The 24,081-nt window shown below is 31.7% G+C and overlaps 1 protein-coding gene across 31 annotated transcripts in view; it reads right to left on the bottom strand.

Moving 5' to 3' along the window:
- Sox6 (SRY-box transcription factor 6) overlaps nucleotides 1-24,081 on the bottom strand; it is a 559,037-nt gene that overhangs the window by 224,203 nt on the left and 310,753 nt on the right. For all 31 annotated transcript variants that reach the window (XM_063251818.1, XM_063251830.1, XM_063251843.1 and 28 more), the window contains one exon: nucleotides 7,393-7,482. In XM_063251818.1, coding sequence (XP_063107888.1) covers nucleotides 7,393-7,482 — 90 coding nt within the window. The remainder of the gene's footprint in view (nucleotides 1-7,392; nucleotides 7,483-24,081) is intronic.

Genomic DNA, 24,081 nt, shown 5'->3' with positions numbered 1-24,081 from the left:
AATGTGGAGCATTTAGTTTGCGTGTTTCAAGAGAGACAGCCCATGGTCTGCCTTCCGTTTGCTCCCACTGGAGAATGTGAGAACCACAGCGTTCTGTATTGTATCACTCAGAGGCTTTAGAGACAGAGATCAAACTGTACTTCCACAATTTTCTGAGTAATCCTGAACAACTTAATTCTCTCAGTTCATTTTATTGATTTGTAAAATCAACATAATAATATTTTCCTAACTGGATTACTATAAAAATAAAATGAAATATTGTAGATATTTTAAAACTGTGTTTACTTTGTCAACAATGAAGACGCTTGCAAAAATTGATTGCCATATTACTGACAGAAAATAGACAATATTTTAAAATGAATTTTGTCATTATTAAAAAACAATAAACTTAACTATTAATTTGGGATCAACCTTAGGGGGTCATGGAGATAACATACCACCAAGGTAGAATATCCTATGTAGTATCTCACTCTAAAATTTCCAGCCAGATTTTCATTGATTTTATTTTATTGTGTGCGTGTGTGTGTGTGTGTGTGTGTGTGTGTGTGTGTGTGTGTTACTGAAGATTGAATCCAGGGTCTTTGCAAGGAACTGCATCCCCAGCATGTTTTTACTCTTTGGTTTTTGTTTAATATAGGATTTGGCTAAGTTGCTAAGTTGCCAATGTTGAGTTCAAACTTGAGGTCCACCTGCGTCAGTCAGCCTCTGAGCATGCTGGGAATACAGGTGTAAACCATCATACTAATTTATCTATCTATTCATTCACTCAAAAGATACTTACTGAGCACTACTACATTTTAGGTATTATTAATGCAGTTCCACCTTATCAAGCAGGAATAAGTTCTTCTGAAGTATTTTTGTTTATTACAAACAATTTCAACCAAATGTGGTGCCACATGCCTATAATCACAGCATTAGGGAGGCTGAGGCAAGATGAACATTTCAGTTTAAGGCCAGGCTAGGCTACATAGTGACTTCAAAGCTAGCCTAGACCACATAGAAAGACTATTTAAAATAAAACAAAACAAGTTCCTCATTACTTTAATTCCCTAAAAAAAAAACACAAAACAAATATATCCTTTTCTAAAAAACCTCAAACTAGCTAACATGTACAGAACAAAATTTCCTGTGACTTTAATTTATTCATTTAAAATGGGCAAGAGTCTTCATCATTTCAGTCATTTTGGCAAACTCTAAACTGCCAGGGGTTATGGCTTATGTCTAGATGTCCCCCTAAAACCTCTTACAGTCATAAATGGGGCTTTTCAGAGGTGACTGAATCTAGTGTGAGTGATGCTAGGCTCAAGGGGTGTGATTACTAGATTAGTCCACTGATGGATCTGGCAAAGCTCTGAGTGCGGATAATGGAAAGGTCTACGCTGGGAGTGAGTGCTACCTACATGGAGGGTGCAGGGCATGGTAGAATATAAGGGACAGAAAGAGGGATGCTCCTTTACTACTTCCCTTCTTTTCTGCCTTCTGCCCACCATGAACTGTTTCTCCTCTGTGATGGTCCTCTGGCCTGCCTACCTTGGGGCCTGCCAATTACGAAGTCAGGCCTCTACAAACTGTAAGCTACAATTAGCCTTTCTTCTTTCAACTTTGGGTGCCAGGGATTTTGTCTCAGTAAAGGAAAAACTAAGATAGCAAGAAACCCCTGAAAATTCTGGTACCTCGACTAGGATACAATACCCTACACCAAAGCAAATGGCTATGTATTTTGTGCTATGTTTAATTCCAAAGATTTTTTTTTTATATATTTTATCCATGCTAGCCTGGTTTGGGACCCTGACTTGATACTATTAAATTTATGACAATAGTAGTTTATAAATCAACTAATGTTGCTAAGAGAAAGGAGGCTACCTATGGAAAAATGCAGAGGATGATACATATGAAATTTTCTCTTAAAAAATACTAAGAATGGTGATTATCAGGGGCATAGAGAAGGAGTGATAGATCAGAAGGAGTAAAGTTACAGACATAGAGGATAAACATTTCTAGCAATTTAGCATGAAGACCATAGTTAATAAAATTATATTAACTGGAAATTTGCTAAGACATCAGGTGTTCTTAACACATGGGAAAAAACTAACTACATGTATGGATATGTTAATTTTCTTGTTAATCATTTCATTATATACACATGTATATGCATCTTGCTATACACGTTAAATACACATAATAAATATTAGATAGAACACAGACTCATTAAAAAACTTGATTCACTGTTTTTCAAACTAATCCAACTCCTGGGTGTTTTAGATACATTTACTTCATTTAAATAATAAGAATCTTATGTGAAATCACAATTTAAGCCAAATCTTAAAAGGAAATCATTACTTTATTTTTTCTTTATTATATAAAGATAAAGTTTTATTACAGTTGGTGATCTATTTTTAAAACCTGTTCTTCAACATGTGATGGCACACACTCCTCTCACTCCACTGCCCACACCACATAGAATTTTCCAGTGATAATGATAGATGTGTTTTCTCCCTCTCCTAATTTCATTACATCTAATAAAAGAAGGTTTAAACTTAACAATGGTATGCAAACGTAGAACACTTAGAAGATAGTGCAAATGTTGAAAATTTAGAAAATAATGGTAATGAAATTTCTAAAAGCATAAAGTTATGAGGGTCATAAACTTATTGCTAGAAACATTTAGGATCAAAATTTTGTAACTTTATTATTAAACTGAAATTTTTTAAAGGAAAGATTCAATCAAAGAATTGAAAATATTAAAAAGCAAAAGAAAAGCTATAAGGAAAACAAGGCAAGTTAATAACAGCAAACTCAATATTAATCAATTTGCATACTGAAAAGCATCAGAACTGACACATAAACCCAAAAACTGGATTGTTGGGGAATGCACAGTAAATAAATTGACAGGAAAACTGCTGTCACGTAAAGGACAAAGGGGAAAAAATACAAGTATTCAAAATTTAAAGTCATATAATAGTAATTACACAAAAGATTTAAAATATAGACTACTGCATATTAAATTAATGCTAACATTATAAAAAGGTCTATAATTTTCTAGAAAAAATATTTTATGGAAAAATGATCTAAAGAGAAATAGAAAATGTTTTTTTTAAATCTCAAAGAAAAAAACTCTAGCCCTAAATTTGATCTAAGTTTATTCTTCATAATTTCAAGAAGTTAATAATTCACACATTATCTATTGTAATATTTTACAGTCTCCAGAAAATGAGGAAGAGTTGCATGATTCCACTGTAAATTCTGGAATTAAAAATGCACAAAGATAGTAAGAATAAATACAAACCAAAAGTTTATTTATTTGTAATTAGAGATACAATAATAACAACTGTAATGTGAGCAAATAAAATTAGGTGGTACACTAAAAGACTATTCCATGAGGAATCAAGTCTATTTCAATAATAAATTTTTAAAAGTAGAAACCAATAATGTATACCATAAGAAGGAAGTTACTCCAAAAACTTCTAATGGATTAAAATATTTTTAAATGGTAAATTGCTTAAATCAGTAGTCAACAAAATACTGACTGTGAAATATTAAAAACAATACTAAAAACTGAAAACTGAGCTAAAATATTTGCTTTTACTTCGATTGCTTAATACTATTCTTGATGTTATAGGTATTGTATTAGAAATAAAGAAAGGCAAAGAAACAAACGTATCTGCAACATGACTAGACTTACTACATTCAATAATTTTAAAAAGTATAAATAAAATAAGCAAAATACACTAACATCCCTAAAAACATTAACAAAAGTAAACAGAATGAAGAATATCATGTTCAAAAGGGCAAACAAAACATTAAAGTATAAAGAAAACATGGAAGGAAATGTTAAAATTTGCATTTTAAAAATTAACTATTGTTGAGTGACATAAAAGACTTGAATGATTAATTTAAATGTAAATGCTCAATATTATAAAGATGTCAGTCCAGACTATAGTTTTATATAAAAATAATCTTTTAGGACATCACTTTGAGATTTTAATTTCTAACTGATAAAATAAATTAAGAACTATTATAAAAATACCATAATCTTAAAATTATGAAAAGCATTATAAAGTGATAATGATTAATACTATGTAGCCTCAATAAAAATTTGGATAGGAAATGGAAGAGACTGAAACTGAGAAATGGTTCTAAATACACAATCAGAATGTAGTAAGAGTTGCTACTACATGTGAGAAGGAATAAGATGAACTTAATAACCAATACAGAGACATTTGTTTAACTGCTGAGAAAAAACTGATGTATCTCTAAGCTGACATTATACATTGAAATATATTCAAGGAAAATTAAGAGAGGATTAAACATTTAAAAATATAGCCATGCAGCGAAAGAAAATACTGTAGAAAATAATTCAACTTCAGGATAAGAAAGGTCTTTCTAAACAAACTCCCAACAGAAAGCTTTTAAAAAGTGACAGAAAGATTAACAAAACCATAAAATAAAACAAATGACAAGTTTTAATACCATTAATGTATACAGTAAGTTTACAAACGAGTAAAAACTAGTCAAGTCATTTAAAGGAAAAGTGGGCAACCAACATACATAGACAGTTCATAAAGGAAAAGACATTTAACAGCAAATCAACTTATGTAAAATCTTCATTCTCACAAATAATTTAAAAAATCAAATTAAGTCAGCGATGATAAGTTGTTTCTCCTGTGGAAAAAAAATTTTTAAAGGAAGATCCAGTACGAGGGCTAAGCATTTGCAGATACTGCCGGAGAGAACATAAAACGCTATAGTCTTCCTGTAGGAGAAGAGACAGTAAAAATCAAAAGTCTTAAAAGACTACTCTTTGGCTCTGGAATTTCACTTTTAAGAATATATCCTAGAAAATAACCACTAGTTAACTGAAAAGCCTTAATAAGATATTCTTTGTGTTTAAGGTGCTTTTCATTCTGACAAACAACTTAAAAACACCCTAAACACTGAATAAAAGGCTCAGTTAAATTCAGGAAACCACTTCATGACATGTTTCCTGTGAAAAAAAATTCTAGAAAATTACATAATCACAAGGTAATTCACAATTATAGCATTAATGTGCAAAACAGATTACAGAAGAATAGTGACATATGGTACTAAGTTTATGGGGAAAGCAACACATATATATGTAAGTTAAAATAAAAAGGACATATGATATGACTCAGCTAGAATTAAAGTACAATTCTTTTTGGTGTTTTTATCTGTTTCTTACAAATGTATATGTATGAATTTTATAATCAGAGGAAACGAAATCCTACTACAGTACACAGTACTTTGGATATAATATTAAATACTCATTTTCCATATAATTTAGATCACTTTAAAACTTCAGAATAATAATAATGAATTCATGTGGATAATAACTGACTTGATCTGATACAGGATAAAAATGTATATTGAGTTTCGGCAGTAGTTAAGTCAAAGTATTTAAATACTATTTTAAATTCTTTTTCATTTTAAGTTAATATAATATTGGTATAATTTATGTATGATGTATATGGTGACAAAATATTAAAATGTAAGAAGAGGCAAAAATGTGCCACAAATCAAAATGGGAAATTTAGGGAGAATATTAATTTTTATGCTCATAAAACTCAGAGTAGCACATAAATGAAAGTTCACATATCACATAAAGAACCTAGGGACAAAAGTCAAAGCATTTGAAAAGCCTAATTTTGCATGTGTTTCACTTTTGAAGTTTATACATTTTGACTAAGACGTGTACTTTTATGTTTTAAATTTAGAATTAGAATTAAATTAGAATTAAAGAAAAATGAAGTGTAGAGGGAAAAGATACCCTGATGAATAAAACTCGATGTTGAGTTGTAACATAATAAAATGTTAGCTTCCACGTTACTAAGAGGAAACAAGATCTCCATCATTCACGCTGGCAAAAGCTTGCCTTTGCATAAACCAATTCTGTTCTCACTGTTATAAAACCAGTGACTTTGGAAAAAGAAGAAAACACAGAATGACGTGCAAAGGAGCACACCCCATGTTATTGCAGCTGGATAGAGAATATGTCACTAATGACTTTCTTTCAGCCCGTCAGTTATAAGTTGAGTTTCTCTTTTTTCCAAAATAGCACAGGGCCTTTATGAGTAGAAAACAGAAGCAGAAATTCAAAATAATATTCAACTTCCACTTGATTTTGATGCTGTATTAGTTAATGGAAGGAGTTATTAATTATTCATTGGGAAAAAAGATGACTTCCTTTTGTGTTTATTTGAGTTGAACATAACATGCTTGAACATTAGGCAATTTCTGGTAGCAAATCCAAAATAACTGTTTCATCAGATACTTATTGCTAAATTGGCATCTTAACTGGGATATTACCCAAAACCAATAGGAAGATTCCCCTAAGGTTGTTGGATAAATTAAAAAAAAATACTATAATTAAGTTTAAGTGAAAGTTATGACTATTTGTCTGTAAGGGATGACTAACTGACTGAATGATCATGAGTTTTACTCATGAAACAAAAAACTAGGGAAACTAGTATTTCAACTCCATAAATAAAACAATAAGCCTTTACTTAGGCAAGTCTAATGATCCAGTTGGAAGAGTAATTTAATACTGTGGTAGATTGGGATTAATTACATTTGAAGATATTTAAAATAACATGAAGCATAGATATTAAACAAATTAAGATATTTATTCTCATCTGAGTCAAAGATCATGAAATGCTAAATTCTATGAAATATCTGTGATAACTCAAAGTTCCTCTGGATAGATTAACAATTACCACAACGTGTACGCATGGGTACTTTTTCAAGTGTCATCCGGTACTGTGTTTCCAAGAGTTCTGAATGTATTAACTCTCTTATGGAGCCTATAAAGTATATTATCACTTGCATTTTAGAGATAATAAATATGAAATGTAGAAAACTCCAGTGGTTTCCTCAAAGTCATTCATCCAGTAAAAGTGACAAATCAGTGTGGGAAGGATCTGAAGTACCCAGGACTCAGAATCCACCCATAAATTATTACGCACAGTATATTCTATATGCTTTTTATTAAAAAGGTGGTACAGGGAAGTTTTTTTTGACCTGAAGAAAATCAAGTTAATAATTTGGACTCACAAATTAAGTCATTATGATTTTAAGAGGAAGAACTAGGAATATCTTTAACTTAAATTGTTCTTTTTTGACATAACTGCTTTCTTTCTTTGTACTTTTAGTAAATTCATTAGGCAATATAACCTATAAGATATATATCTATAGATTCATACCAATGGTGGAAATTTCATTCTATAAATATTTCAAAGAAGAAAATTTTTGAAATTTACTGTCTTGCCTATAATCAAGTGCTTGAGGTAAGAATTTAGTGTTATAGAAAATCAGCAAATATCTCATCATACAAATTAACATTTGTGTATTGATATATTCATTATTTTTATGTTGTACCTTTAATTTCTCCAAGAAGTTCACTCGTGTTTAGTCTTTCCATTTTTTCCTTCCAATCTTTTGAAAGTAGTTTTTCCATGCAGGAGGAATCTATTAAAATACAAAATTAAGTATTATAAACACACATACATTACAAACTCAGAAGGCCAATTTATGGATAAAATTTCTTTTTAATCCATTTTAAAATGTATGAAGCTATTTTTGGACATTAGATAATTTCTGTACGCTATATATTATAAAATATGACAATTGGGGTTTTTTTCCAGAAGATGACAATCTGTTGTCCAGCATAACACAGGATAGTCTGAATAATCTTTTCTTAGTATCATAATTCTATGACTATTTAATTCACATTTATCAGCTTTAAAACTCAAAGGAAGGATCTTTCCTGTAAGTGACACTGCTTTTAATCCAGATGATATTTTGAATCCAAGAAATATTTATGTGCTGTACAAGGAACAATAACAGATCTTCAAGGGAGAAGAGGCCAATCAACCTGCAACCATTTAGTCTTTAAAAACGAAATCTAACTTTTGTTAAATACTCCTTTAGAGTAAACAAGGGGAAAAAAATTAAGTCAAGATGTTCACTGTACCTTAACAATGAAAACTAATAAAACTTTTCACAACAGTCAGGCATATCTTTATTATATAAAATATCTATTTAAACATTATTTGCCTGACTGTATTTACAAGTATGATACTAGATTTCAGGGAGCAATTACATGTGTCTTTAAAAGGATTCATAAATGTTGCATCAAGCCAAATTTTAGAAAGTCTTTAGAACTGCCAAAATTTCTCTTTGAGTTAGTTTTTCTCTTTATTTAGATGGATTTGCAAGTGGAGATACTGCTTCCAACTATTTGATTAGTATCTTCTCAACCACAAATTTAACAAATAGGCCGTATTTCCAAAAGGGAATGCAGATTTAAATACTAAATCCTTAGACAAAACTTACACTCATTAAACTTTAACATTCCAAGTGTCAAAATATTGATAACTTTTTAAAAATTTTATTTAAAATAGTTACTCCAAGCGCATTTTCTCTCCCATATCTGCACCTATCTCTTGCATTTTCCCTTTCATTTTGTTTCTCTAGCTTCTAAATCATCCTTGAATTTTTCAAAATGACAGTTAGGTCAAGATGGCTCTAAAGGACTAGAAGCTAGATTAACTTTAGAAAATGACAGCGATCCCTGCTTAAGAGATGAGATGACCATTACACAGTTAGAAAGTATTGGTGAAAAACAATTAATATTTGTCAACGACACAATCAGTTCATCCAAGAATGGATGGAATCGAGATCAGTAAGACCCAAAAATACTAATGAAGACCAACTATATTATCTATCACAGAAGCTGAAGTTCTTTCTAAACAGAAATCAGCTTTAGCAAGTGAAAGTCCCCCGCTTTTTCTCAGTCCTCTCTCCCTTCCTTCATTCCTTTGTTCCTTCCCTTCCTTCCTTCATTCCTTCCTGTTACTGGCTTAGGTTTTAACAAATGATCAAAGTGGATTCTCAGTAACCTCCCAATGTGGCATACATGTATACGTTCAAGTTGTATTTATTTGCCCAGATGGTCTCCTGGTATTTTTTATGTCACATCCAGAAATAAAATACATATTTTGTGCTGCATCTGTCTTATACTAAAATCATAAAATAATATAACCAAGTTAAAAGAAGCAAATCTTCAATGCCATGCCTGTCAGAGATTAATTTTTCTCAAATAAGTTAATGAATTTCTGAGAAAGATCAATAAAACCTTAGATTGTAGATAAAAAAATTTAACAAAAGACTTGAATTTCATATCCTCTCTATTTTGAATAAAAATTTCCTCCTCTGTGTATGCTACATCATATTTTCTGACAGAAATATAAAAGTACAAATTGGTTAAATTTTGAACTGAAGTCTGAAATTAAGTCAAAAGTTCAATTTATTAGCAATGCGCAAATTCAGAACAAGTCCATATATTAGGATTACATACATACTAGATGTAAAAAAACTAAAATATGTCCCTCATTTCTATAAATAGACTTAAAATCTTTCAGAGCTCCAAGGGAAGAATGCTGAAACTTCATGAGAGAAAAACAGAACTATACAGACAACAAAAACACACTCTTCATATATAAACAAACTACGTGGACTCTGCTTTACTTAAAAGTATCTCACTAATAAAGTGGATAATAACTTTAAAGCATTTTACAGTCTATTTAAAAGTTAACCCTTCCTGTAACGCTAAATTAATCTAGCTGCATGAGTTCCCAGTTCCGCAAAGACACTGAGGGAAAAAATAAACCAGTCTTTGCATGTCTACATTTACAAGCACGAAAGCATTTAATTACAAACACCGACTGTTTTTATCTTAAAGACAATAAAAATTGTTATATACAGTATCTTGTAAACATTTAACGTTAATTCTAGGAGATTCCAGGAAGACTCAAAACTGGACGAAAGCTTCTTGAAAAGCTCACCTTTGTCCCCTAATTCTCTCACTGGCAGACTTCTAAGAGCCGCCACAGTTGGCGCTGAGCACCCTGCACTGCAGTGTAGGCAAGGCAGCCAGGATGAGGCAGGAAAGACCAGAAGCAGCAAACTGTTACCAAGCAGTGTGAAGGCAAAGAACATCCCTGCCTCCAGTAAAGGCTTCCTTATGTGAAATGATGAAGCATGGAAAGAAGCATGAAATAGATATGAAATTTAAAATACCATTTTACACTTTAAATTTCTTGTTCTTCAATGAGACGTATGAATTTACACTTAATATGATATAACATACACAGAAGAGGAAATTTTTATTCAAAATAGAGAGGATATGAAATTCAAGGCTTTTTGCTAAATTTTTTATCTACAATCTAAGATTTTATTGATCTTTCTCAGGAATTCATTAACTTATTTGAGAAAAATTAATAATCAAGGGAAAGGGGCAAAATAAAAGGATTCATCCCCCGTCTGCCATATTAGTAGAATACTAGCTTTATAGATGTCAGAGACCACATCAAAGTTTGTCCTATTCTTATATAGCACAACTGCAAAATCAAAGAGGAAAAATAACTAAAGGCCAGTTTGCATTATGTACATGTGAAGCGTAAGCCTACAGTAGTCACATATGGCTCCAAATAGAAAAAGAGAACTGTGCAGATGTGGTAATGCACACCTGTATGTCATTCCAGCGTTGAGAAGCTGATGGAGGAGGACTGCAGCAAATTTCAGGCTCACCTGGGACAGCAAATAGTTCAAGGCCAGCCTGAACTACATACACAGTGATACCCTGTCCCTTGTCCTCCCTCATCCCTCAATAAATACATAAATAAATAAATGAGGAAAAAGACTGAATATTCCACAGATGCTCCTGAATTATGTTGTTCACACAAATATGTTTTATTGGATTCATCTGAAAACATTCATTGTAGTTTTGTTGCTGTCACAGGGCTCAACACAATGAAAAATATTCACTAATATTAATTACCTGAGTTGGCTATTTGGTTTAGTGATTTTGAGTTGCCTTCAGCTGTGAAGCAGAAAAGGAAATTGTGTTTTGGAAATTGGGTTAAAGAATCACAAAATTGCAGGATAAAAATGTTACCAAAATATACATATAACAGAATAAATCTAATAATAATGCTTTCATACTAATATAATATATAAAATGCCAAAATTGATTCATGTTCTTTGAAAGAATCTTCTACAGATCAATTTCCATCTACTCAATTAAAGGCTGTAATTTATATTTACTTTGTCTAATTTTTATAAATAATAGAGAATAAAACAAGACGATCAAAAATCTAAAGCTAAGACTTAAGTTTTCTTCTATATTTTAAGCAAGGATGTAAAGTATCAATTAATTCTAAGTTTCACATAGTTTGCGTTTTGTTTCCTTTCAAAATAGTTTTTCTAAGAAAAAAAAAAAGAAACTCAGAACTGAGTTTTTTTAAAAATATACTCCATGGTGGATTGTGAAGCACAGTTTTCGCTTCCTGAATAGACCTACATTTCAGGTCAAGTATTTCAAAAATGTTTTTTCATGACTTTGCCTACAAATAATTGCTTTATAGTAAAAGACGTATCCAAAGTAAGAGAATGTGAGATTTTTTTTCACGTCTTTATGGTGATGTTTTAGGGACAATTTTAAATTCTCCCCAGTTAATCAAAGATTCAGCAATATTAAGTTCTTTTCTACAAAAAAAACTGGTACAGATCAATCAAAGACAATAAGTAAATCATAATTAATATTAAAGCATGGGAAAAAGGAGTAACGAGACACGTTTTCATTTTTTCTTACAACAATTTGCGTGAAAGTAACCATTATTCCTTTCACCTCAAAGTGATTTCTAAAGTCAAAAATACAAATATGAACAATAACTTTTGAATAATTTAGCATAAAAAACAATGACTGCGGACCCTCTATTCACAATTTCTTTTGCTTTACTCTTTTAAGAAAACAGGCAATTTCATTTTTACCATAGGATTCACAAATATCAAGCATATTAAATTTTCTAAGTGCTCAAGAACAATGACAGTTTGTCAAAAGTACCCATGACTTTGGTTCACAGCAAAATTTGACAGTATATATTAATCCTCATTGATTATCTATCCCATAATTTTTTATTAGGAAACAGAGATGCACATGCCGGCTACTGTACAGTTTCCACAGTAGCAAGTGCTCCACGATACAGTGGGATAAAATTGGAGCTTGGAGAGCTTGAAGAGCACTCTTAAATTTTAATTAAAACCCTCCAAGCTCACTAAAAATAATTAGAAACTAAAATGTGCCAGTTTTATTTTGAAGTCACTATAACATACAAATGTTCCCTGAAGACTACTTGCTATCTCTTCCCTTCTCTCCTCTCTCCCCTCTCTTTTCTTCCCCTCTTGTGTTTTCTCTCTCCTCTCTCACTCTCCTCTCCCCTCTTTCTCTCCCACCTCTTTCCCTTCCTCCCTCTCCCCTCTCCCATCTTTCTCTCCTCTCTCTCTCTCTTTCTCTCTCTCTCTCTCTCCTCTCTCTCTCTCTCTCTCTCCCCAAAACTTATTTTCCAAATAAGAACAAGGGGGTATAAATAGAGGCTGTTTTCAGGCCTGCTGCTCAGGCTGAAAGCTCACAAAAAAGAAAAAGACAGCAGAATTTTTTTTTTTCAGACTGCACCAAATAAACCTAGAATAACTTCCCTAACCAAGCATCCAAATTACTAACAAACTCCAGATAAAATTCAGTCTGCAAAGAAGATGACAAGTTATATCATTGATCTTTTTGACTCAGAAGCCAAACCTTTAACCTCTCAACTGTTTTCACTATCTTAAAATATCTCATACAATGCTATATTCCATCCTATTTTTAGCTAAGCAGCAAGAGAAAGCATGCCTTTCCCATACAGCAGGGCAGCGATATAAACATCAACACAGATGCTCTGCCTGTAAGAACTGGACTTCTCAAGCACTTGATCATTAAGGAATGCACCAACTGTTTTGGATAATCTTGTGCCAGCTCCCCTTTTGCTCCACACTCCCCTCTGGGAGTGGCCAATCTTGTCCTAGTCCTAATTTTTCATTTTACTCCTCCATGGCCCTCCGCATCTCCAAAAAAAATGAGCAATGGCATTTATGCCTACCAATGAAAAAGAGGCTCACTTCCCCAAACAGACCAAAACTTTAAAACAATTAACCCTCCCCTCTTCTTTCAGATAAATTACTAAGTATAAAATGCAATCTGTTTCCTTTGTTTACTCAATATGAACGATTTGTAAATGACTCAAGGATAAAATTCAGAAAATGTTATGCTAAATTAGAACCATTATAAACATGCTAATGACTCAATGCTCGAGTAAAACATGCATGATCAGTGTGAAGAAATAGATTTAGTTCCTATAAAATCCTGTTTTGCTGCCTTAAAACGATTTGGTCATGAAATCAGATATGTTCCTTCAAGGAAAAAACGTTAATTCCAAAAACAATTTACTAAACAATATGCTGTGAGTATGGATGTGTGTGTATGCCGTGGAGGGATGAGAGCCACTGGAAATGTTATCAGAACTGTTGGTTAAGAGGTTCTGCCATATTCATAAACAAGAAAGAGCGCCACATCTGAAACCTTCCAGAAACACACGGATATCATCACTTTAGATACAATCGTCTCTGTACTATTTTCATCCACCAAACTTTTTCATATGTATCACTGGTCTTTAACATGCACTCGTGCAAGTTATTGTGCTAAACGAGCACGTAAAAGGTATTTCTTCCATTTGCTTCTCAAGGCTGCCTATGCTTAGCACCTAAAACAGCAACAGAGGGATCACTCACAACCAGCTATCTCCCACACACCCATCCAAGCACAACTGCTCCTGATACCAATATTGTAAAAAAGAGTACAGGTGATTCAGAGCTCACAGCCTCCTACTGGAGCAAGAAAAGACTTCAATGATTAGTAAGATGAGCATCCTTAATTCAGAAACAACAAAACAATAAGGATGCCAGCCTTGCCAAGATCAAGAACATGGTGAGACCCACATGTACTGGTGCACGTCTGTGATTTCACAACTCCGGGAGCTTGAGACAGGAGTATCACAAGTGTGAGTCAGGACTGGACAATTTTCGTGAATGAAACAGACTGCATCCCAAAATAAAAATAAAAATTAAAATTAAAATAAAATAAAATGAGTTGAGCTTACAGTACAATGGAAAGGCCCTGAGTTCAATTCTCCATCCTAACAAATAAAGTTAATAAGAGCCCTGAATACAGTTTACACTCACTTACTGAAATGACTACTTAAATCACTATTTAAACATCAGTTTTATAGCTTCCAAAACATAGTGTCTAACAGTGGAAAATGAGTAATCTTATTAATTCTTTCATAGAGTGATCTCATTCTTTAGAAAAGGGGTGCTAAAAATTCAAGATATTGCAATGCAAGTTAATACCCTGCAATAGCAGGTTCAAGTACGCTAGTCTACCCATACTTTCATGTTTATTTTTCCAGAATGCTTTATCTTGCTTGAACAAAAAAGTTTTCCTTTCCTAAATATTCACTATGAAATAAGATGTTGCTTTAAAATACTGTTAAACTTCCATATTCAGTAAAGTCCCAAGACACTTTTTTTAAAATTTTATGTACTAGGAGTACATATGTCTCTTTAGGTCTTGATGATTCACTAATTCATGAGGGCTTCAAATGTGCCCCAATTCTAATGGAATAAAAACGTCCAATTATAAACTATGTTTGTTCTACATTGCTAAAATACTACTGATCTTTGCGACATTTTCTCCACACCCTATTTTCTGCTCCTGCTCATTGGGTCCTACAACTGTTTATTTTTATTTTATCAGTTATATATTTAACTCCTTTTAAGACACTCTAGTAGACTATGGAAACAATAATTCAATATTTTTACACGTCTAGTGTGTGTCCTGTATTCCTTCTTCTGGTTTCTTTGGGAAGTATTTTTGAATGTTACTGTTGTTTGATAGAGTGGTCAATTGCAATTTTCTCTTGCCCTTCTTTTGCTCCTCTCAGACACCAAAAAAGACTAATAGTCAAATCTACCTAAAACTAAACGTTATTCCTAGGTCTTTTGGTGATGAAAACCAATATATTCCTATTACTTAGAATTAGGTTTCTACATGTTGTAACTTAAAAAGAAACTCTAAACAATGTGAAAACCATAGCAAAAAGTATCATATTACTTGTATATGCAAATGTGCTATGTCCCAAATTTTAACTTTCTGGAAATCATCAGAGTATTAACTGTATTACCCATGTTAAAATATATAGTATATAAATGTTTAAATAAAATTCTTGCTTTATTTAAAGATATGTAAAAACAAAGTAAACTGCTATAGCATTCTTGTTTTATGATTATTTATCTGTATGACTTAGTATTTTCTTACGTGATGCCACCAAAAGAAAAGCACAGTAAAGTGAAAATTGAGGATCATTATAAACAAGAACAAAACAAAGCTTACCCTGAGAGCAACAGCTCCCAATTTTAGTTTTATGCTCACCAAACAGCATCACTGTTTTTGTTAATAAAATAAGCTTTTACTGATAAGATATCCCTTTTTTCTCTCTTATTTATGTATTAACAGTCCATTAAAAGTAAAAAAAGAAAACTACACTCTAATTCAGTTTTCAAGTCCATCCATATTTTCGTCCTCATTCTTCCCTAAGAAACTCGTCATTTTCTCCTCTGTTCAGATGAGTCTGTCAAACACGTCTCACTCCCATCTACTGGCTTGTGCTTTTTCATACCTATCTTTTCCTTATGCCATCTCCTGGCCTGAGTAAGTCTCTCTGCTTCTTGACACTTACGAAAAACTCTCCTATTCCACAGTGCCTACATTAACTATCACTTCCTCGATTATGCTTTGATTCCTCACTTCAAATATAAGTTTTCATCCCTTGAAAGGAAAATAATTTACACTTGCTGAGCACATATGATTTCTCGGGAATGTTTCTATATTCTTTCAATCTATCACCTCATTTAACTCTGAATTTCGTAACTCAAACATCCACCCTACTACTATTTTTGCTTAACTAAACATTCAGCTCCTTAATGGTCAGAAAGTATTTCTGATACCACTTTGTGTTTCTCCATATTGCTTAACCCACACTTCTGTATATAAGTGCTAAAACAAATTCCTTGGTATACTAAAAAAGATCATTGTGTTGCATGTGTCAAGTAGTAAACAAAAGCTTTGCTTATTTTTATCTTTTGCTTAGTGAGTTTTAAGAGTTATTTAATACAGTGGTATATGATTTATACATTATGTATCACTATGCTATATTCATAATCTTTGATATATATTATATACACACATTTAAAATTATTTATGTATGTCTTTTGTCAGATATACGCATTGTATATGTATGTTTGCCTAGTCTGTAGCATGCTTATTTATTGAGTGTCTTTAAGAGACCATAATTTTTATTTATTTATTTTCTACCAGGAATCAAACTCAGGACTTTGTGCTTGTCAGGCAGGCACTTATACCACTGAGCTACATCCCTGGCCCCATAATTTTTATTTTGATGTTATCTAATTATCAAATTTTCTTCTTTATCACTAATGCTCTCTACAGCTTTAGCTAAAATCCTTTCTGTATCAAGATTACAGAACTTCTCATCTAGCAGTTTTACAGTTTTATATTTAGGGGTATACTCTACTTTTATTTATTTTACACATACACTTTGAAATAAAGTTCATTTTCTTTCATGTCGATATACAGTCATTCCAGCATCTTCTGTTGAAAATTATCCTCATTAAAGTATCTGGGGAATTATGTTGGCCACACTGTTGAAAATGAAACAACTATGTGTATGAAAGCATGTGTGCCTGTGTGTGTCATGTAACCACTTCTAATCCATTGATCAACTTATTATCTCCACATCAATAGCAAACTTTTTAGATTTTTAGAGCATTATAGTTCTGCTTGAAATCACAAAGAATAAGAATTTGTTCTGTTTCAATACATTTTTGCCTCAATCGAGCCTTTGTGTTTTCAGGTAAATTTTAGAATTAGTTTGCTTATAAAACAAAACAAAACTTTCTGGGATTTTGAATAGATTTGATTTGAATGTATAGTTAATTTTGAGTATTTATTGTTTAATATAAGCATTTAAAGCTTTGAAATTTCCTCTATGTGATGTCTTACCTGTATATCACACTAATTATGAGTTTCTGTTTTCATTATTATTTAGGTAACAATATTTTATAATTTTCCTCATTTTTTTCTTTTTAGTATCTGGTATGTTCAGAATTATATGCTTCAACTGACAGTATTTGGAAATTTTTAAACCTTAAAAAGAACTTTTCTTTTTATCAATTTTTAATTTGCTTCCATGTAGTCATTGGATATACTCTTTATAATTTTGACTATTTTATCTTTTTTGAGATTTGTTTTATGGAGGACATTATGTTTTATCTTGAGGATACTTCATATTAACTCAAAAAGAATTAACTCAAAAGTGTTTTTAGTGTAGTGCTCTATTAACAACAATTAAATCAAATTGACTTACAGTTATATGATCTTCTAAATTCTTATGGATTTTATATCTATTAGTTGTATCAAATCCTGAGAGAGAAAAAGTTGAAATATCCAACAATCATTACATTGCAGCCACATCTTGTTTAGGTGGGGTTTTTGTCTTTTAATACAATCAACATTTTCCTTCATGTATTTCAAAGCAATGTGATGCTGAGGTCCATGCAGACATAGAAATATCACGTTTTCTTGATGAATTGACTTTGCACAAACAGTATGAAATGTTCTTCTGTATTTCTTACAATATTGCTTGTCCTAAAGTCTGTCTTTGATTTGACAGCCATTTCAGCTGTCTTCTAAGGATGGTTTCCATGTGTATCCTAATCAATTTTTTTTCTTTTTAACACGTTTTTATATTTGTATTTATTGTTCCTTTTAATTAAAAGAAAGGACAGTTTAATCCAATCCCAGGTTATTTTCATCTTGTCTTTTAAATGACTAGTCCGTTTACAGCATATTTAATATATTTATTATAATTAGAGTTAAGGTCTATGACTTCACTGGTTTTTAGTTTTTGTCTGTTTTTTTAATCTGTTCTTAGCCTCTTTTCCTGCTGTCCTGTCTTTTAATATATCTCTATTACTCATTTATTACCTTTAACTATCATTACTTAAATGTTTAAGCCAGGGTTTACAGTTTGCATTTTTAACTTAAAATGGTCAACCTTCAAATACTAAAATTTACAACGTAAGAAACTTTTGCTGGTGTGGTAGCACACACCTGTAACCCCAGCATTCAAGAGGCATTAAGTTCAAGACCAATCTGGGCTACAAAAGTGGCACATGCCTGTAACCACAACATTCAGGAGGCTGAAACAGGGCATCACTGCAAGTTCAAGGCCAGGCTGTACTACATAGTGAAGTCAAAGCCAGCCTAAACTACATAGAGACTCTGTCTCAAAAAACAAAACAAAACAGAAAGAAACTTTAAAATTTTCATCCTCTGTGATATATATATACACACACACACACAATATGTACATATATAAAACTTTTGTATGTGTTAAATTCCATAATACTGGTTGCTTTGTTTCACTTTTATGCTATAGAACAATTATATCACCATAATGAGAAATATAAATATCTTGAATATTTACCTTTAGATTTATCATTTGTATCCCTTCATTTCCTTTTAAAATTAATTAGACACAAGTTTAAATATGACATGGGTTATCATAGATGAGACACAAAATATAAATATGAAATCAAAATAAAAGATAAATAATAGGAAATTAAAAAACAAATCTTTTGCAAATGGGAAAAGGACCAAGAGATGGAGAGAAAGTAAGGAGGGGAGGGGAGGGCAATGAAAAAAGGAATTGTGTTATGAACTCCCCGTAAGAAATGCATTATATACTGCAAAGATGTACTAACAAAAATAAAATTGACAAAAGGTATGTTTCCATAGGGATTATCTTCTTCAGTATATGCTTCTGTATTACATTCTTCAGCCTTTAAATACTTTAAAATTTATTACAGTGAAACTACTGGAAAAGTCTATAAATTTGTTTATCTGAAATATATTTCACTCATCTTTAGATTCAAAGAATGTTTTCCCCAATTACAGAATCCTAGCTTAAATTTAGGACTTTAAATATATCATTGTAGTATCTTCTGATTTAAATTGTTTCTGGTGTGAGAGATCACTTCTATCTTTGTTGTTCTGTAAATAAATGATGTTTATGTGGCTACTTTCAAGATTTTCTCAGGCCTGGGATATAACTCAGTAGCACAGTGCCTGCCTGGAAAGTCTGAGGTCCTCAGTTCTACTTCCAATATAAAAAAAAAAAAGATTTTCTCTTATTATTTTTCAGCAATATTATTCTCCTGTACTTTGGCATATATTTTTCTTTGTAATTATCCTCCATGGGACTGGAAGTTTACATTTTTAACAAATTTGAAATTAAGAAAGAGAGATGTTTATAGAAGGTGCGTCTCATAAATACAGATGGAAAAACTTGACAACAAAATATTGCCAAATGTAATCTAATTATATAGAAAAAGGACCGAGAGATTTATTTCAGAAATACAAAGCTACTTAAAGATTCAAGTACCACTTAATAAATGTACTTTTCCACAATAAAGGTAAAAACTAATAATGATTACGTTAGACATAAAGAACTTTATAATATTTAATAATGTTCATGATTTTTAAAAAGAAAGAACTCTCAGCAATCTAAGAATAGGAGAGTACTGCCAACAAACATTATTTATGATAAAACATTTAATGATTTCTCTGAGTTTAGGCGCAAGGAAAAAATATCTACTCTTACTCTTCCATTCAATATTATCCTGGGGGTCTTAGGCAGAAAATTAAGAAAAGTAAACAAAAACTATATGCATAGCAGACTTCCAGTTCTGGTCCAGCATATAGGGCATTTATAAGTTAACACTCTAGCAATAAGTAAAAAGCTTAATAAACTGAAAAAATCAACTGCTCTTCTTAGATGCATCAGAGAATTCACATCAGATTGCTGTCTCTAGAATTAGAAAGGCAGACAAAGCAGATACAAAGAATTATAACTTGCCAGACCAGAAATCCATGAACAGAAATCTCTGTGGGAACCGATTTTGGATAGAAAAACGAGATCTATAATTAATTGCTGAACATTTAGTGTGGACAACTCTGAGAATGAAAATCTCCAAGGACTCCCAGTCATCAGGAGGTCTCCATACATTTGTGACTTTTACCTCCAGAAGCTGCCCTAGATCCTCACAGCGAATATCACAAAAAGAATTTTCCTGTGGTACCAGGAGGGGAAAGTGAAAGGTACCATTTTGGAACATTCTCTTCTTCTTAACAAGTGCTGCCCTCAACAGAAAACATTTTATAGATCTATACCCAAGTTTTAACCACAGCAGCCACCCTGGACCCCCTAAAAGGAAAAATACTAAGTATTAGTTAAAAGTTCAAGATCATGGAAAAACGAAGACCTAATCATAAACATGGCTCCCCTCCCCTCACGCTTCGTTACTATATTACTAGAAGTTTTTTAACCTCAGCCTAATTCCTTTTACCTAATTTATTATGTATTACTTTCAGCAAAAAAAAAAATTACAAGACATAATAAAAAGCAAAAGACACACTTAAAAGAAACTGAACAAGCATCAGAACCAAGCCAAATGGCAAGAAGTTTATAAATAATCAGACCAGGATTTTTTAAAACTATGCACAATATACTTAATGAAAAAGTAGGAAAGATGCAGGAATAGATTGATAGGGTAAATCCAAAAGATGGAAATTCTAAGAAAGAATAAAAAAGAAATGCTAAAATCAAAAACAACATGACAGAAATGAAGAATGCTTTTGATGGGTTCACTAGTAGACTGAACATATTCAAAAAAAAATTCTGAGCTTGATGATACAAAGCAGAAATGCACAAAACCAAAAAGAAAGAAATAGAGTAGAGAGAACGAGAAAGAGATACCAATATGAAATCATTGATTATTTAAAATTAATGTCAGACATCAAACCACAGTAACAGGAAGTATAGTGAACATTAAGCAGAATACGTGTAAAAAAATACACCTAAGCAAATCATATTCAAACCTCTTAAAATTAAAAATAAAGCAAATTCTTAAAAAAAAAAGTCAAAGGTAGGGGGTGCTTTGCCTTTAGAGGAACATTGCCTTTAGAGGAACATTGCCTTTAGAGGTAAAGGCACATTGCCTTTAGAGGAACAAAAATAAGAATTATAAATGACTTCTCAGAAATCGTGTCTTGAGTCATTTGGCTCTTTTATAACAGAGTAGAACAGCCAGAATAAATTATTAATATAGAAGTTTATTTGGCTCACATTTTTAGAGGCTGGAAGTTCCAACATTTCAGAGCCACATCTAGTAAAGATTTTAGCTATATAGTAACATGAGAGGTAGGAAAAAGGACCAATAGTTTTTATCAGAAACTCTAGTTATTCCACTACCATAAAAATGTTATTTAGAATTTTCAGGAGGGCCAAATTTTCATAAGCTGTTAAAGAGCTAATCTCTCAATATAATGGCTTTGTGGGCTAAATTTTCAATGTATGAATTATAAGAAACACAATCAAGCCACAGCACCATGCAAAAAAGAAGTGTATTGAGAAAAAACACCCACCTAGAATTCTATAGCTTTTGAAATTATCCTTTGAAAATGAAATGAAATTAAAAGACTTCCTCATGGAAACAATTGAGGGGATATGTTTTCAAGAAATCTGCCTTGCAAGAAATGCTGGCAAGGTTCTTTAGAGAAAAAGAAAATGGTATAGATCAGAAACTCAAATATGCATTAAAAAAAGAAAACTATAAATACAGAAAGATAAAATAAAGCTTCCTTTTATTCCATACTGCACCTAAAATAACAATTTGCTCATTAGTATAATAGAAAAAATATATATGATGATAATCACATACATTATACAAATATATATATATATGTCACATACATATACTTAAAATAAGAAATTTCATTTAATATACACAAAATGTATAAATTAAAGGTCTGAAACCAATAAGACATAGATCAGAAGAGAGAAATTAGAAACATTTTAAAGGTATGTGCACTATGTATTATATCCCATAGCTGTGTGAAGGAAGACTTAGATTACATATAAATGTGTGTGACACGCTGGGCATGGTGGTGCATGCCTGTAACCCCACTACTTGGGAACCTGAGGCAGCAAGACTTCTGTGAATTCAAGGCCAGCCTGAACTACACAAAGAGACTCTGTCGCAAAAAATAAAATAAAATAATATATATGCATCAAAGTATAACTCAAATGCTAAAAAAGGAGAGAAAATGGAACCATAAAAATTACTCAATTAAAACCACAAAAGGCAGAAGATTTGGAAAGCAAAACAGGAACAAACAACAAAGGCAAAAAATAGAAAACAGTACCATATGTGATACATATCATCTAACACACAGTTAGATAACCATAAACATCAAGGGCCTAAATATATCATTAAAAGAGAGATTGTGAGAGTGGATCAAAAATAATACCCAATTATATGTTATCTAAAAGAAACCACTCTATGTATAAAGACACGCATAGATTAAAAGTGGTAAGATGGAGAAATAAAAGCCATGCTAACACTTATCAAAGAAGTAAGATAGCTATGTTAAATTCAGACAGAGCAGATTTCAAAGCAAGGAAAAATTTCAGGATTAAAGGGGTATTACACAGAGTTAAAGGAATCAGTGTTCCAAAAGCCATACCAACCCCTAATGTGTATGCACCTAACAGAACATCAAAATATGTCAGGCAAACGTTACCACGAGAAGTCAATGAATCCACCACAACAGTTGAAGGCTTTAACACTCCACTATCAGAGACAGATTCAGCAGGCCAAAAATCAAGAAGGAGCTGTTTGATTCATCAATACCATCAATCAATCAAATGTAATTAACCTCTGTAGACTATCTCATTCAATAACACCAGAATACGCATTCTGCTAAATCATTCATGAAATAGTCACTAAAGTAGAACACATTTTTGAGCAGAAAACACAACTAATAAGTTTAAAGTCACAGAACAGTACAATATCTACTTTCAGACCACAGTGGAATTAAACTAGAAATTGATTAACTGAAAAATCCAAAAGTACATGGCAATTAAACAACATACTTCTGAGTAACACATAGGTAAAGAAAAAATAGCAAGAGAATTTTTTAAATATTTTGGATTAAGTGAAAACAAAAATATAAATTACCACAATTTTCAGGATATAACAAAAGCAGTGCTTAGAGGGAAATATGTAGCCCTACGTGACATCAACAATCGTAGCATTTATTTTAGAACACTAGAAAAAAAGAAGAGCAAATCATGTGCATAGGAATAGAAGAGATGATAAAAATGAGAGCTGGTATAAATGAAATTGAAAACAAATCAATAAAGCAAAAGCTAATTCTTTGAAAAGGTTAATAAAAATGACGAGCTTGAAGACAGGTTAAGAAAAAAGACAAAAATTACTAATATCAGAAAAGAAGATCATTCAAATCTTATGACCAACAAAAGGGAAACAGATATTATTAATATTATGTCCACAAATTTAATTAACTACACAAAATATACCAAGTTCTTAAAAGATATAATCTTTAAAATTCATACAAGACGACACAAACTATCTAGAAGGCCTAAGTTTATTAAAGAAATTTCATCAATATTAATCACAAACATTAACTTAATTAAATAAACATTAATGAAGAAATTATACCAATTCCTATAACTTGTCCCAGAAGACGTAACAGAGAGAATACTTTAGAACTAGTTCTTTGAAGGCAGTATTACTCAATACCAAAACTAGGCAAAGCTTTTACAAGAAAATAAAAGAATCAAACAATATTGCTTATGAATACAGATCATCAACAAAAGATTAGCAAATCAAATCCGAAAATGTAGACAAAGAATTATAAAGAATACCACAACCAAATGCAGTTTGCCCCAGGTATGTAAGGCCATTTCAACTTTGAAAAACCAATTAATATAATTCATCAAATCAACAGGTTAAACAAGGAAAACCACATAATATTAATAGGTCCAGAAAATCACTTGACAGAATTCAACATCCATTTATAACAAAAATATTACAGCAACTAAGGAAGAGACTAATTCTATTCAAAACTTACAAAATCATAGTATCAGCACAGTGTGATATTATTAAAAGGATAGAAAATAAATTCAC

This window comes from Cavia porcellus, unplaced genomic scaffold, assembly GCF_034190915.1.
Source record: "Cavia porcellus strain 051 isolate PalLab524CR breed Dunkin Hartley unplaced genomic scaffold, mCavPor4.1 scaffold_6, whole genome shotgun sequence".
Taxonomy (NCBI): Eukaryota; Metazoa; Chordata; class Mammalia; order Rodentia; family Caviidae; genus Cavia; species Cavia porcellus.
This window is presented reverse-complemented; position numbering and strand designations above follow the sequence as displayed.